The sequence below is a fragment of the Oryctolagus cuniculus genome, chromosome 2 (assembly GCF_964237555.1).
Source record: "Oryctolagus cuniculus chromosome 2, mOryCun1.1, whole genome shotgun sequence".
NCBI classification, from domain to species: domain Eukaryota; kingdom Metazoa; phylum Chordata; class Mammalia; order Lagomorpha; family Leporidae; genus Oryctolagus; species Oryctolagus cuniculus.
This window is the reverse complement of record NC_091433.1, coordinates 77,297,045-77,312,261: the sequence shown is the minus strand read 5'-3', so window position 1 is coordinate 77,312,261 and position 15,217 is coordinate 77,297,045. Positions and strand designations below refer to the sequence as shown.

Sequence of the window (15,217 nt, the reverse complement as noted above, 5' to 3'; positions counted from 1 at the left end):
CCTTGCTTTCTGAAGATAAATACGTATATTATGAACAGCATTTACTACTCACAGTTTCTTTGTTAACTAATTAGTTACAACTACCTAGCTGATTTGTGGCAAAGAGTAATAATCTTTAAGATTGACCAGAGGTACAGATTTTACATGATTCCTTTCTCCCTCTTCCTCCCTCAGGTCCTGCTCCAACATGAAACTAGCAGTGAGAACAGAGAAGAGGTTATGGTAAAAGAAAAGGATAGGTGGTCAAGGATTTTGGCAGTGTGGCATCATTTCCTCGGTATTTTTATAATTTGAGTTCTTGACACCTGATACTTCTTTCTGAAAATAAATACCATGATGAGGACATTCATTCATACTAACATTTATGAAAAGCTCTAAGTCATGGTCTAGATACTGCAGACACAAGAGAATAACTATCTTTAATGAGATAATATTTTCATTAGCAACAGTAGAATCAACTGAATTCCAATGAATTTCCTCGTCAATATACACTGAACACAGAGATTATAAAGATCTATGCATTATAAATTCCTACTGTTACACAGCATGGTGGGGAGACTCTAGTTCACAGTAAACTACTGCATGAACAAATAGAAGAGAGAAGCTCCAAGCTTCCAGTAATAAAGTAAGGTTAAAGATCGCGGAATGTTGATTACCCTGTTTTGATCAGTATGTACTGTATACATGTATTAAAATACCTCACTATAGCCCAGAAAATGTGCAATTATTGGAATATGTACAACTATTATTAATAAAATGTAAAATTTTTATCATTTTACAATGTAAATAAAAGTGTACAAATTTTGTTATTCATAAAAATTTAATCAGTTATTAAATAGATAAAAATATGCATTGTTTTAGGGATAAGTCCTCTAGGTCTGGTATTGAGAGAATGATACAAATCCGTTGACTTGGGAACTTGGGGAAACTCTTGTCCTTGCAATGTGAAAATATTTGAGGATTTTTTAATACAACCTTATCAGAGCTTCACCTTTAGCCTGTGGAGATACGGCTCAGGAAGGCTGGCTCTAGTCATCACAGTATGTGATGTAAAATGATAGCAATGATTTACCTCTATCTGCTCTACAATCCCTGGAGTCAAGTTCATGTTCCTTGTCTCTGTGAAACCTCTGCTGGTGATAACCACATCATGTTGAAATAGAGTCTGACTCCTGCCTGCTACAAATCCACTTTGTTTCTTTTTTTTTTTTTTTTTTTTTTTTTTTTTTTGACAGGCAGAGTGGACAGTGAGAGAGAGACAGAGAGAGAAAGGTCTTCCTTTGCCGCTGGTTCACCCTCCAATGGCCGCCGCTGCAGCCGGCGCACCGCGCTGATCTTGGCAGGAGCCAGGAGCCAGGTGCTTTTCCTGGTCTCCCATGGGGTGCAGGGCCCAAGCACCTGGGCCATCCTCCACTGCACTCCCTGGCCATAGCAGAGAGCTGGCCTGGAAGAGGGGCAACCGGGACAGAATCCGGCGCCCCAACCGGGACTAGAACCCGGTGTGCCGGCGCCGCAAGGTGGAGGATTAGCCTATTGAGCCACGGCGCCGGCTTTACAAATCCACTTTGTATTGTTGTTTTGCTTATAACTGACAAATGCTTCCTTCGTAAAATCACAGTTTGGCCTGTTCTTCTGTCTTCCTTGCTCTCTGTGTCTCTGTCTCTTCCTTCGCTTCAGTGCCAGCCTTACAGTTTCAGTCAGAAGCTGTTTTTTCTGGCCCTCCAGAAGGTTTCATTGACTACATTTCACAATAGAAGGAATTCTGTAGTTTGGCTCACAGTGAAGTATCAGGTAAATAGAGCAGATCCTAGGCTGTTGCAAATGCTCAATATTTACTATCAATTGGTTTCAGCAGACACCATATCTAGCATATATCATATAACTAAAGGTTTTCACATTTGCAGTTGATCTTAGGAGAATTTTATTTGTTATGAGGCAAACTATTTGAGACCCAAATATCTGCAAATTTGTTTTTGGCTTTCTAGTTGTTTATCAGGCAAAACCCAGTTTAAACGGCATGAAATCATTTGTTAGTCTTCAGTAGAAAATAAGCTACTTACAAAGCTCACAGTTTTACCTGGGACACAACCTCAGCTAAAAATATATTGGAGAAGAACAGTCACAGGAACATGCTGTCCATCTACACACCAACTGTCCACGTAAGAACAACTTTTCACTGCCAATCCTAATCCTTGACTTAGGGAAATAATGGATATAAACAAGAGGATTTAGGAAATGCAACTTAAGCCAGTGCCACTTTAATGAAAAGACATGCTATTGCTGTGAGTGTCTCTGCAGAGCTGTATATTCCTATTCTCTCTTCTATTACTTAACTCTGTCAATTTTTAAAATATTTATTTATTTACTTGAAAGGCAGAGTTATGGTGGTGGGTGGGGAGGAAAAAAAGAGAAATCTTCTATCCACTGGTTCATCCCTCAAATAGCCACAACAGCCAGGGCTGGGCCAGGAGCTTCTAGGTCTTCCATATGGGTGCAGGGGCCCCAAGTGCTTGAGCCATGTTCTATTGCCTTCCCAAGTGCCTTAGCAGGGAGCTGGATTGGAAGTGGAGCAGCCAGGACTTGAACCAGTGCCCACAGAGGATGCTGGCATTGCAGGTCATGGCTTAACCTATAATGCCACAAGGCTGTCCCCCTATCCTGGCCTTTGTCAACTGATGTGGGGCATATTCACAAACTAATTCCTCAACTAGTGCTTGCTTTCAATACATCTTGCTATATCAGCTACAAGCCTGGGGTTGACCATCTTTTTGGATTCATGTCTTAGACAGGTTTTCCTTCCCTTTTATATACTTCCCACTAGCATTTTACTTTGCTCCATTCCATTGTTTTGCACAATTAACTATCTTCTTTATGCCATCAATTGCTATGAGGCTCCCATATAACAACTTGAGGCAATATAAATGAAACAGAAAGCCATATAGAGCATAAATGTGCTTTTACTAAGTATATGTATATTTTAAAGATAGGTTAAGGAGAAAATACTTAATTTTTACCAGTCATAACTAACTAATGTACTATATTTTCCAAAGATTTAAAGGACAGTATGTACAGTTTAATGTTGCGCTGCTGGATAGTTTCTCTGTAAGAAAGAGTGTAGGGGCTGACGCTGTGGCACAGTGGATTAAAACCCTGCCCTGTGGCACCGGCATCCCACATGGGCACCATGTTTGAGTCCCAGCTGCTCCATTTCTGATCCATCTCCTTGCTGATGCACCTGGGAAAGCAGAAGAGGATGACCAAGTCCTTGGGCCCCTGCACCCATGTGGGAGAAAGGTAATAAACTCCTGGCTCCTGGCTTTGGACCTGCTCAGCTCTGGCCATTGCGGCCATTTGGGGAATGAGTCAGCAGATGGAAGATCTCTCTCTCTCTCTCCCTCCCTCTCTCTCTCGCTCTCTGTCTCTTTCTCTGTAACACTTTTAAATAAATAAAATAAAATGAAAGAAATAGTGTAGCATTTTGATCAATATTATTTCAATTTATAAAATAGTTTCCTAACATGGAAAAGTATTTTGTAGTTAAAGTAAATCAACAAGAATTTATACAGAATAATGTAGAAATTATTTACAACCTTTTCTTACTTTCACACTATGGCATAAATATTGGAATATATTTATATTAGGGTTCTATTCCTCATTATAAGTATTCTTGTTTCTCCATTATAATGTTAGGGTATTTTAAAAAGTTCATGGAAACAGCATAGAAGTTTATTTTGATGAATTATTTTTTGAAGTCCAGGGATAGTTTTTTCATAATATGCACTTTCCATGAACTTTTTGAAAACCTGTATGAGTTTCAGTTTTTGTTTTGCACCAAAATAAACTTATCTTTTAATTCCATTTTCCTTTAACTTTTTTTTAAAAGATTTATTTTTTTGAAAGACAGAGTTACAGAGAGGCAAAGCCAGAGAGAGAGAGAGAGGTCTTCCATCTGCTGCTTCACTCCCCAGATAGCCGCCATGGCCAGAGCTGCACAGATCCAAAGCCAGGAGCCAAGAGCTTCTTCCAGGTCTCCCACGTAGGTGCAGGGACCCAAGGACTTGGGCCATCTTCTACTGCTTTCCCAGGCCATAGCAGAGAGCTGGATAGGAAGTGGAGTAGCCGGGACTCAAACTGGCTGCCCATATGGGATGCCGGCACTGCAGGCCAAGGCTTTAACCCATTGTGCCACAGCACTGCCCCCAATTTTGCTATGACTTTCTGAAGTACCTTCATAGAACAGTTAGCAGACACAGGCTTGCCCAGGATGTGGATTCCAGTGCTGGGCCTTCTGGTTTCTAGCTGTGATTATGCAAATAAGTTCTAGCCCGTAACATCTTGGATAAGAAAGAGCTCTGCACCTTCTGGGTCCTGCCTATACACAGGAGCAAAGGAGTCCCTGTACCGTCTCTTCTTTCTGCTGACTTGAACATGGATGGGTGCTCAGGAGAGCAGAACACTGAGGACAAAGGACCAAGGATCTGAAAACATAGAGACTACATATTGGTCCAGGACTACTTACACCCAGTTTTACATGTGAACAAGAAAAATCTGTTGTTTAAATTACTATCATGCTGGCTTTCTTGATAAAAGCCAAGTCTGTTGTCTTACTGATACTAGGTAACAAAATAAAAACTTGAACTTCATGTTGGGATGTAGGGCTTTTGTTGGAACATAGAATTAAATGTCTTCTCAAGGTTCAGTTTATTTTTGCAGTATCTTTTGGAGGTTATTTCTTGGATTATTTTTTGTCTTATGAGAGCAAATAAAAATATGTTCATACATTTATATGATTATTATGATTATACCAAAATATGGGAAATATTTAAATAGTCTTTCTAGAAGACTGAATTTTGGACTCTCTTTAATTAGTAAGCCACCGTCAAGAACAAATACACTAGTTCTTTAAAAAAAAGTCTAACCTCAAGTCTTTTCCCTACATATTTTCCATCTTCACATCTCATTTGGTTAGAGAAACAGACCACTTCTTAGACTGTCTCCCTCCTACAGACTTCTCTGGAATCTGTTTCTGAGAATTGCGTTTAACCAGTTGCCTCACCCTAGAAACCCAGCCAGGCCCCGTGAGCACTGCTCATACGCCACACAAACCCATGGCTCATTCACTCCTGTCTGCTCGTAATCCTTTTGGTTTTTGTTTGATTTCAGTGACTTCAATTTCATGATGTATTTTACCATATTTGGGAAATTACTAATCTAAAATGTTAATATTTACATATATTTTGAATGCACTCCTCTTCAACTGAGATACCCTAATAAATGCACGTGTGGCTCTCCTTGATGGTCAGAAGTATCTTTGGAAACCAAAAAAATATAAGGAATGATAATTTATATCTAAAGTAGAATGATTTCAGTAGCACTATTTCAAAACATATTTATGATCACTTTCTTACAAGTTCTGTTCTATTTATTTTACTCTTTAAGTCTTAGAATATCGGTTATATCCTGATGGAAGAAATCCATGTTTATCAATTAACTGAAGGATTTGGTTCAATCACATGGCCATCAGCTAATAAGCTGATTAAAGTTCTTTAACTAAAATTATATTAGTTTACATTATACTAGTTACATATATTAGTTTACATTATATTAGTTTACATTCTAACTTCCTTTTTCAGGCTCTCACCAGCACTACGACAATTAAGCAAACTCCAGTTTCTGGAGGCTGATGTCCTAGAGACATGAAAATGCTGCATATATGTCCTTCCAAAGGCTTATCTATTTTAAACCAGTAGCACAAACATTTGAAATCAAGTTTCTTGATATTTTGAAAGACTATCTATATATCTATATAAATCTTTGTTCATTTTATAAAAGTGATAATATTATAAAAATTTTTGTGCAATGCAAAAAATGTTCCAAAGAGTTTACTTATCTAATTTTACTTTACTTTTGTGCTTCTGTTCATTGTATTCATTTCACCTATAATTTTATCTTTTTTTTTTTTTTTTTTTTTTTACAGGCAGAGTGGACAGTGAGAGAGAGAGAGAGACAGAGAGAAAGGTCTTCTTTTGCCGCTGGTTCACCCTCCAATGGCTGCTGCGGCCGGCACACCGCGCTGATCCGAAGGCAGGAGCCAGGTACTTCTCCTGGTCTCCCATGGGTGCAGGGCCCAAGCACTTGGGCCATCCTCCACTGCACTCCCAGGCCACAGCAGAGAGCTGGTCTGGAAGAGGGCAACCGGGACAGAATCCGGCGCCCCGACCAGGACTAGAACCCGCTGTGCCGGCACCGCAAGGCAGAGGATTAGCCTATTGAGCCGCAACGTCGGCTTCATCTTTTTCAAAGATTATGTAGGGTGGCAAGTGAAAATCCTCTTTTACTTTCTTAATTGCAAAAAATCAAAGTAACTTCTGTTAACAATTTTGTGCATTTTGGTCAGGATTTTGCATATTCTTATTCAGTATTATAAAGAGGTTTCTACTCCTGTCTATATTTTTATTAATTTCTATATGTACATAAACACTTTGTCATGTGAGGCTTGAGTGTGCTATGCATATTGGTCTGTTACTGTTTTTCCCCCATATACACTGCATCATGCATATTTTTTACAGCTAGTGTACATGGATCCCATTCCATCTTGTCAAAGACGGCATAGCTATTCACAAATGGATCCATAACTAAATACATTCTTTTCAGATGGAAATAGGCTGTCTCCTCCTTTGCAGTAACATGATACAATGATGAACATCTTTGTATATATCTTTATATATATATATATATGTTCTATTATATCTCTTGGTAAAGTTCTTAAATGGCTAATAGCCAACTTAAAGATATTTTAACACTCATTCAACACCCCAAAAAAAAACAAAAACAAAAAATTCTACACATCTTAATTCTAGGCGCTTCTCTCATAACTATACTTTTCCACAGTAAAATTTGATCTTAAAATTTGCATTTTTATTCATTACAAGGCATCCTAAATGGGTTGTAGAATCAAAGTAAATATTCCACCAGACAATGCCACAACATTTTAGCATGATGAAATGCTTAAAATAGAATTATTTAAGTTAGAACTTGTAAATGAGCTATAATTATAGCTCTCAAAATGCAACCATGCTAAAGTGACATGTCCAAGAGCAAATTCTTTCCAGCATTCTTAGTATTGATATAAATGTCCAAGTGGTGAGCATATGTTTTGGGAATGTTTAATGTTTCTGTCGGCAGTTGGGAAAAATTTGTCTTACTTTAGGGAAGCCATGTCATAGGTCAGTTAATGCTTTCTTATGTCATTATTGCATTCTCTCCAACAGATTTGATAGGATACATGGAAATTTTAGGAAATTAATGACCTGAACATTTTAATCATAACAACTTTATGGAGTATTAATGTTTTTATACAATTCATGCAAGGAAGGGAGAGTTTTCCAGAAGTGTGAAATGCTTGTACGGCATACAGTCTGAGTACACTGAATTTTGCCCTAAGTCCTTGACTTCACTTATACTAACTTCATGTCATGTTACTGATCTAGTTTGTAATCAAAACCAGTTTATGGAAACCAGATTTCTTCAACACAAAGAGAGTCCAGGACTTCTTTTATTGTAGATAGATAGCCCCAGTGGAAGAAAATTAACAACATTAGCTTTGTTGAAAGAATTGCAATTATGCACTAACATTATATCAAGAGAAGCTCAAGGAAGTGTTTTAATTGTTGCATAAAAATGTACAATCTGCAGGGCTTCTTCAATGCCAATGGCTATATGGGATTTATAGGAGAAGAAATTGTGCTTGGATTTATATCAGAATTATAGAGCACTATAATGTTGGAAGAATTTGGGGAAAATCATAAAGATAAGACAAGTTTTGGCCAGGAGTTTGCTAGTCAAGCCATGATTCATGTAACCTCATTCTAGCCCTTGCTTCTGTCACTTGGGAATTTCTTAGGGGATGATGGCATCTCCAGAATTTGTCAAAGGGACCTTGACATAGAAAAATAACTTCAGTTATAGGCATTTTTTGGGTCAAGAGTTAAAGAAAAGTTGTGGCAAGGAATGGAGACCATGATATACTGTGGACAATGAACTGCCAAGGTATCATTAAAATGACATCAGCACATTTTGGGAGAGGGAGTACTGTTGTCTTCATGTACATAAAGGGGTTATTTTTAACATGTGATTTATACCACATTTATTAGGATAAAATTTACTTTTTGGAGGAAAAAGGAATAGGCCCTAAACAACTTTCTTTTTCAAAATTAGCTATCATTCTTCAGATAGTCTTGAACTACAGAATTATGAATGAGTGGTGACTATTCAGTTTCAGTGAGAATGATATCAACCTTCTTTCTTCAACACAATTCCACAATACAATGTTTGAAAACCATTATAAATGTTATTGGTATAGTGGATCAATTATCATATTTTAATTTTTACATATTTTGATGGTTTCATCAAACAGATAATTTGTGAATTATGCAGTCATGTTACAGGGCAAAAGAAACCTCTACATATCACTTTAATCCAAGTAAAAGAGTAAGTGATGACAACAAGGATAGGTCCACAATTTCAGAAGGCAGATAATCTGCATGCAGCTTACCTTTCTCTTGCGAAGTCTGACTTGGCTATCTGTGGGTTCCTGGGTGGCCAGAGGCTCCTGTAAGTGTAAACACTGCATGCCATCTTCTGCGTTGACCTTTGGAGGACTTCTGTTTTGATATTCTGAGAAACCACTCTTTTCCAGGCCATTTTCAGTTGACATTCCACTGGCGCAGAAAGGAGGCTGTAGAAGGCAGCTTCCAAAATCTGCTTTTGATAATGGAGGCTCTCTGTCTGTGCAAGGAATAGCCAAGAACTCATTGTGACCTACATTGCAGGTGTTTCTTTCATTTTCATCTTTAGGGAAATCAGGTTTTCTTCGTTGCTGAGCAATTACAGCAGAATTAAGCAGTTGCTTCTCAGGCACAATAACTTTCACATTCAAAGAATCTAATGTATTTACTTTGGGTGCATCTTGAATTTCATGTAAGCTTATATCATTACAAAGCTCCAGGCTTTTACTTATAATGTCAACAACTTTCCTCTCTCCACTTTCTTCTACCAGTGCTAAATCAGCTTTGCCAGCCATTCTCCAGGAAGTATAAAAATCTTGGTTATTTTCCATGATAGGCAATGTCTTTACCAAGGAGCCTGCTCCTTCAATGCTATGTTGGTCTGATGTTTTATGCCCTTGGGTAGTTAAAATCTTATCATCGGTCAGTGATAGATCAGAATTGGTGTCCTCATCAGAAACATGCACTAATGTTTCTGTGCTGGCCTCCAGAGAGAGAAATGGATCTTCTCCTTCGGGGCTGTCATTTTCACCCACCTCCTTTGAAACGTGACCCATTGGTCTCCCAGGAAAATCTCTCAGCTCTGAACCATGACAGCAGTCCGGTAGTGAAACACACTTCTCTTTGAGGTCCACATTTAGAGTTGCATCTTTTTCCATACTTGCCTGCAATCTATCAGCTACTAGTCCATGATGACATGTTGTGTTACAATCATCAGAATTCAGAGGCTGTCCCATCCATTGGGTCACATGTTCTTCCCAGCTTCTTTTTCTGATAGCTACAGACATGTCATCATAGTTTAACATCAGACAGAGAGATACATTCCATATGAGCCTAAAAGAGACTGAACTTGGTGAAAGATTGTTTCAAATTCATGGATCGAAGTAGAGAGTGAGTTTTGTCATTTCATCACCTATTAAAAATTTTAAAAATATATAGTTAGAAATACATTTCTAAAGTCCAAACACATCTTTGAAAAGACAGTACTTAATCTGCACTATGAAAGTAGAGGTAAGAGAAGTTACAAAGCCTCTGTTGAATACCTTTAATAGTACTATTTTTAAAGAAGCAGCCTAGTATTAAGAGAAAAATTTACATTTAATAATTTTGGTCAAATTTAAAATGCCATTAAGAAGATATTTAGATTCAATACTTAACAAAAATTACTGGAAGAAATTTATTGCTGTAGCTTGCATGTTTTCCTGATTCACTTTTGTGAATACAAGTTGTTTAAGAAATCGATTTGCTATTTGGTTTGAATTGCACTGAAGGCCACCAGGGAGCTGCTCATGCATAACTTGAGCCACAGTGACAGCATATGTAATGTATTAGTGTGTGAAAGGACTAATATCAATCTCAAATGACCAGGATGTATTTACTCCAGGGAGTGATTAAGAAACATGGAATAATTCAGTTCAGTTCATCTTAACACATAATTTATGAATAAGAAAGTATCACACACACCATTTACAATGCTTTAGGAGAAATACATCTATTTACACATCCTAGTATTGCCTCCGCTAGACAGCAAGCTAGTATTGTTGAAGTTAGAGAAATTAAATGACTTGCTCAATATCATACATTTAGAAAGCTCAGATTCAAACTAGGCTCTTATTCTGTCTCAGGCCCCGGCAGCGAAAACACTTTTATATCTCCATGGACAGATGAGGTTATTCCTTCATCCTTTGCCTTTACATATCTTTAGTATGTGTAAACTCTAAACCCCTCACACAGGAATGCTAGGAAACCACAAAGAAGATGTGAGCTTAATAAGACAATTGGGACTATTCTGGAAATTTGAGTATCATTCTCTTTGGCATTTAAGGAGTTTAGTTTGTATCTTTCTGTTAGAATTCAGCTATAAAAATTTAAGTAAACATCAGAGTCATGCATAAGATAAGCTCAGAATAGAAATGCATTCCAGGTATCCGTCTCTTTTTGCCTTTAATCGTTCAAACCCTTAGTTAAATTGTACCAATGTAAATTCAGCTTATAAAACTGACTAACCCAAAAGTTGTTCCACAATGAAACTAAGTTACTGGACTTTAGAAGAAAAATGCCATTCAAGAGCAGACATTTTTAATTTTTTACTCCATGCAGAACTGTCAGCACATAACAGGGGCTGGATTACTGACTAGCCATAAACAAGATTAATTGCTGTGCTGGTTTTGGGTCACTTCAGTTTATAGAAAGGACTCTGCCCCCCCCCCCCCAATTTCAAGCTATTCTGACTAAGCATATATCTAAAAGGTGAATATTCCCACCCTGTAAAGACTGGTTGAAGTTAAGGAAGGTACTAGAATTTTGGTGCCATATCCTGACCAAAGATCTTTCTGGATACTATTTGGTTCCTTCAAAGGCCTGTGGCCATCTTTGAAAATGGTCAGCATTCACATTTTCCATGTTGGCATTCACTTTGCACTCAAAAGAAAATATAAAGTCTCTGAATTCCATGCATAAGTCATTATAGTGTGGGAGGCTACGGAAAAGGGAAAAAACGCATTGATTCAGGCCAGAAAATTTCTGCTTTCATGGGCAAATTTGGGTTGTAATAGGGCGGTTCTGTTTTAGATGCTTTCTTTTCTTTATTTTTATCCAGTGTAGAAAAAGCAGGCTAACTTAAGAAATGCCAAGTGGTATTACTCTGTCATTCCTAAGCCACATTTATGTTTAAGTTGAGCCTGAATTCTGGCTTCATTTCTTTTACTAAGGAGAAATATAGTTTTATTAACTCCTTGGGACAGATTCCACAAAAGTTTTTCCCTTAAGAGCCATGCTAGTATTAATTAACTTATTTCACTCATTTTTAACAAGTAGATAATTATTCCCATCACACCAAAAGAAGATAGTTCAACAAGCTCTGAGATGACCTAACTGAAAAGAGAGATTGTAAATTAGATTCAACACATCATTACTCTTTCTATCCTCATTTTCTGATGTAAGTTCTTCAGACATTTCCAAATCATTCCTGTGAATGTATGCTGTCTTTATTTTTAAGACACAAAATTTTCTAATTATCATTACGGACATCACTCATCATTAATTTTGAGACCCCATTCCATATCCTGCGGTCTAATAAATATATTTTTCAAAAATTCACCTCCACAAGATTTTCAACTATACTTTTTATTTAAATTTCAATTGGTAAGATTTATACTTCCATGATTTAAAGGCTGAACAGAATATTAATCCATAGAAGCATTAGATTATTCTCAATTGCATACTGGCCCAATATTCTAATTCATCTGAATTGGTTAGAATATGTCATGTAAGATAGAAGAGTTTTTATAAAAGACCCGACTCTCGCTATGAGTATTCCTCCAGGCTGCTTTATTTAAAATTACATTTCAAACTCCTGAGTACTTGTTTTGCAAATTTCTGTTAAATTTCTTTTGTAATCCTTTTCATGCAGTTTCATTCTGAATGAGCTCAGCTGCTGAGGATTTTCATGGAAGATCTGGAAAAGTATAGGTCATCCCAGGGTATTGATTTTATGAAGTGACTTTCCACGGTGATTTTTCATTTCTAAATGCAGGTATTCAACACCACTGTATTAATGTTACAACAGATTGTATGCACTTCTTAGTATGCAGAGATTCTGGAAAATATTTGTGAAATGTACACCAAGGAGGGGATCATCAGTTTTTTTCCCTCCCTTCCTTCTACCTTTCCTTCCACCCTTCCTTCCCTCCTTCTCTCCTTCCCTCCTTCCCTCCCTTCCTCCCTTCCTCTCTCCCTCCTTCTTGGTTTCCCTCTCTTCCCTCCCAGCCTATCAGTGAGTGGTTTGGGAACTGGTATACACATCAATCAGAGCATCCCAGAGGTGGAAATCCCTGAATTAGGGTTTCTGTGTTAAATATCCTGCATCAGCAACATGCAAGTTAAATGGGATTTGAGGTAGAGTTCCCTGTGAGATGGAAGTAGTTTTTCTTTATTTCTGGCTTTAGACTCTTAATATTCTGGAATCACTTCTTTGGGAAAGATAGCAGAGGCAATAATAAACTCAAGAGAATTACTTACAACTTGAAAACTTATTAACTATTTTGGAGGGGAAACACACTTTTCAAGAACATTTCAGAGAAAATTGAGAGGAACTTTCAAAGAAAATAAATTTCAGAAAATGTCCCAGGATTGAATGACCCAGATTTTTTAATGAAAAAGAACCTATGGAGTATGTAGTAGTACAAGAAAGAAAAATAGATCACATCAAGCAACACCATTATCAAGTTTCAGAACTTAAGAGGCAAGGAAATGATCCTGAATGTTACCAGAGGAAAAAAAGGAGGAATTGTCAAACAGAATGGCATCACATTACTTCACAGTGACAGTGGAAGTAAGATGTTGATCAAAAATGCCTCAAAGTTCTTATGGGAAATTATGTCTAACTTAAAATAATATCAATAGCTAAGATACAGAATCAGCTGCAATGTCCATCAACTGATAACTGGATAAAGAAAATGTGGGATACATACACTGTGGAATACTACTCAGCCATAAAAAATAATGAAGTCCTGTCTTTTGCACAAAATGGATACATCTGGAAACTATTATGCTTAAATAAGCCAGTCCCAAAAAGACAAATATCACATGCTTTCTCTTATATGTGGCAGTTAATATAGAATAAAAAATGTATGGGAATGAAATGGACACTTTGTGATATAATTGCTGTTTTTAGGCCTTGTCTACACTCCTGTGGAACTGTGATCTCCCTACTTGTTACTCATGGATTATTATGATTAGTAGCAAATTAAGCCTGTGAATAAGAGGGGATTAAAATTATATCCTAGCAAAAACTGATGAATAGAGGAGGGGGAGGGAGCGAAATTGAGGTGAAGCAGGGTTGTAAGGGAAATATGGTTGTTTTCTTGGAACTGTAACTATGGAATGCGTAAAATCTGTTTTCTTTGTATTAATAAAAATTTAAAGTCATGTGTGTATGTACAATAATTACATGTAAGTATATATGCAATTTTGTTTTTCTGACTCTCAAAGTTATTGGAAACATAATTCCATTCAAATGAGAGAATGAAAGACTAAATGAACTAAGTGAGAAAGACACGACAATAAGGAAGCCAGGAATTCAAACCAAATGACCAGGGACTAGAATTTCTAGGATATTTGGGTAGCAGATTTAGCATAAATCCTAAGGTTCTCTATGAGTGATATCTCTAAGGGATAAAAATGTAAATATAGATTATAGAAATATATGCTATTCCACTGAGAGAAATTTTATGGTAATTTTGTAAAATTTAGATGGAAGAATTAGTAATAGTTATATAGAAAACCCAGGAAACCAGTGATCAAGTCCAGGAAAAGCAGTTTTATAAGAAAAGAGATATAATCACAGTATACTACCTGGCTAAGGTGTGAAATTTTTTATGCTGTCTAAATAATACAGTTAATTCAGACTTAAGCAAATTTATGAAACAGCTATTTTTACAGCAGAGGGTTTTGTGCTGGGTGGGTCCAGGGATGACTGGTTGAATAGTTTCAGAGGTGTAGCTCCTCATTTTGGGTAGTTGGAAGTTAATATATAATGTTGAAACTATAATCTAATACCATAATGTTATTTAGAAGTATGGAAGTAAGTATCAGAAAAAATAGCTGAAAATAATTTGTTATGATTTTGTGTGTTTTCTTAAGATGGAAAAAAAGTCTTAGGTCTGAATCCCAGAAATCACATTAAATAGTAATAAATGTAATTAATATAATATAGGGGATTATATTACAATCTTATTAATATATTCCAGGGAAATAATTTTAAGACTGAGCTGAGAGGCCAGCATTGTGACACAATGGGGTTAACATTGCCACTTGGGACACTGTCATCCCATATCAGAGTGTCAGTTCGAGCCTTAGCTACTCCACTTCTGATCCAGCTTCCTGCTAATGCGCCTAAGAAGTCAGCAAGAAGATGGTTCAAGTATGTGGGCCCCCACCACTCATGGGAGACCGAGATGGAGTTCCTGATTCATGGCTTTGACTTTGCCCAGACCTGGTTTTTGTAGGCATTTGAGGAGTGAATCATCAGTTGGAAGATTTTTCCTCTGTGTGTTTCTCTGTCTCTGTCTCTCTCTGTTTCTCTCTCTCTAGTTGCTCTTTCAAATAAATAAATAAATAAATAAATCTTTAAAAATAATGGAAGATTGATTTGCGCACAAATATGACTGTAGGTCCTCTACAATATACTTGATGATACAAACTATTACCATTGCCCCTTCTCCACTCATCACACCACCCTCTCACCATTACAGAGAGATCAGCATCATATCCTGAGCAAAGTGAAGATGTCAGTTTGGATATTTAGCTTGGGTCATCAATATCAGATCAGTTTTCTGGAGCTTCCTGGGTGTTTCCTTCTCCAAAACCTTTCTGGGAATTCTTGAAATCCAAGATAAGTATTCTTGATAGTCCTCCTACTCAGTCTTTCT

At 37.1% G+C, this 15,217-nt stretch overlaps 1 protein-coding gene across 6 annotated transcripts in view; it reads right to left on the bottom strand.

Annotated features, from left to right (window-relative positions):
- Window positions 1–15,217, bottom strand: part of DLC1 (DLC1 Rho GTPase activating protein) — a 515,079-nt gene that overhangs the window by 398,779 nt on the left and 101,083 nt on the right. For all 6 annotated transcript variants that reach the window (XM_070068489.1, XM_051832521.2, XM_051832520.2 and 3 more), the window contains one exon: window positions 8,555–9,699. In XM_070068489.1, coding sequence (XP_069924590.1) covers window positions 8,555–9,592 — 1,038 coding nt within the window. In that variant the 5' untranslated portion in view covers window positions 9,593–9,699. The remainder of the gene's footprint in view (window positions 1–8,554; window positions 9,700–15,217) is intronic.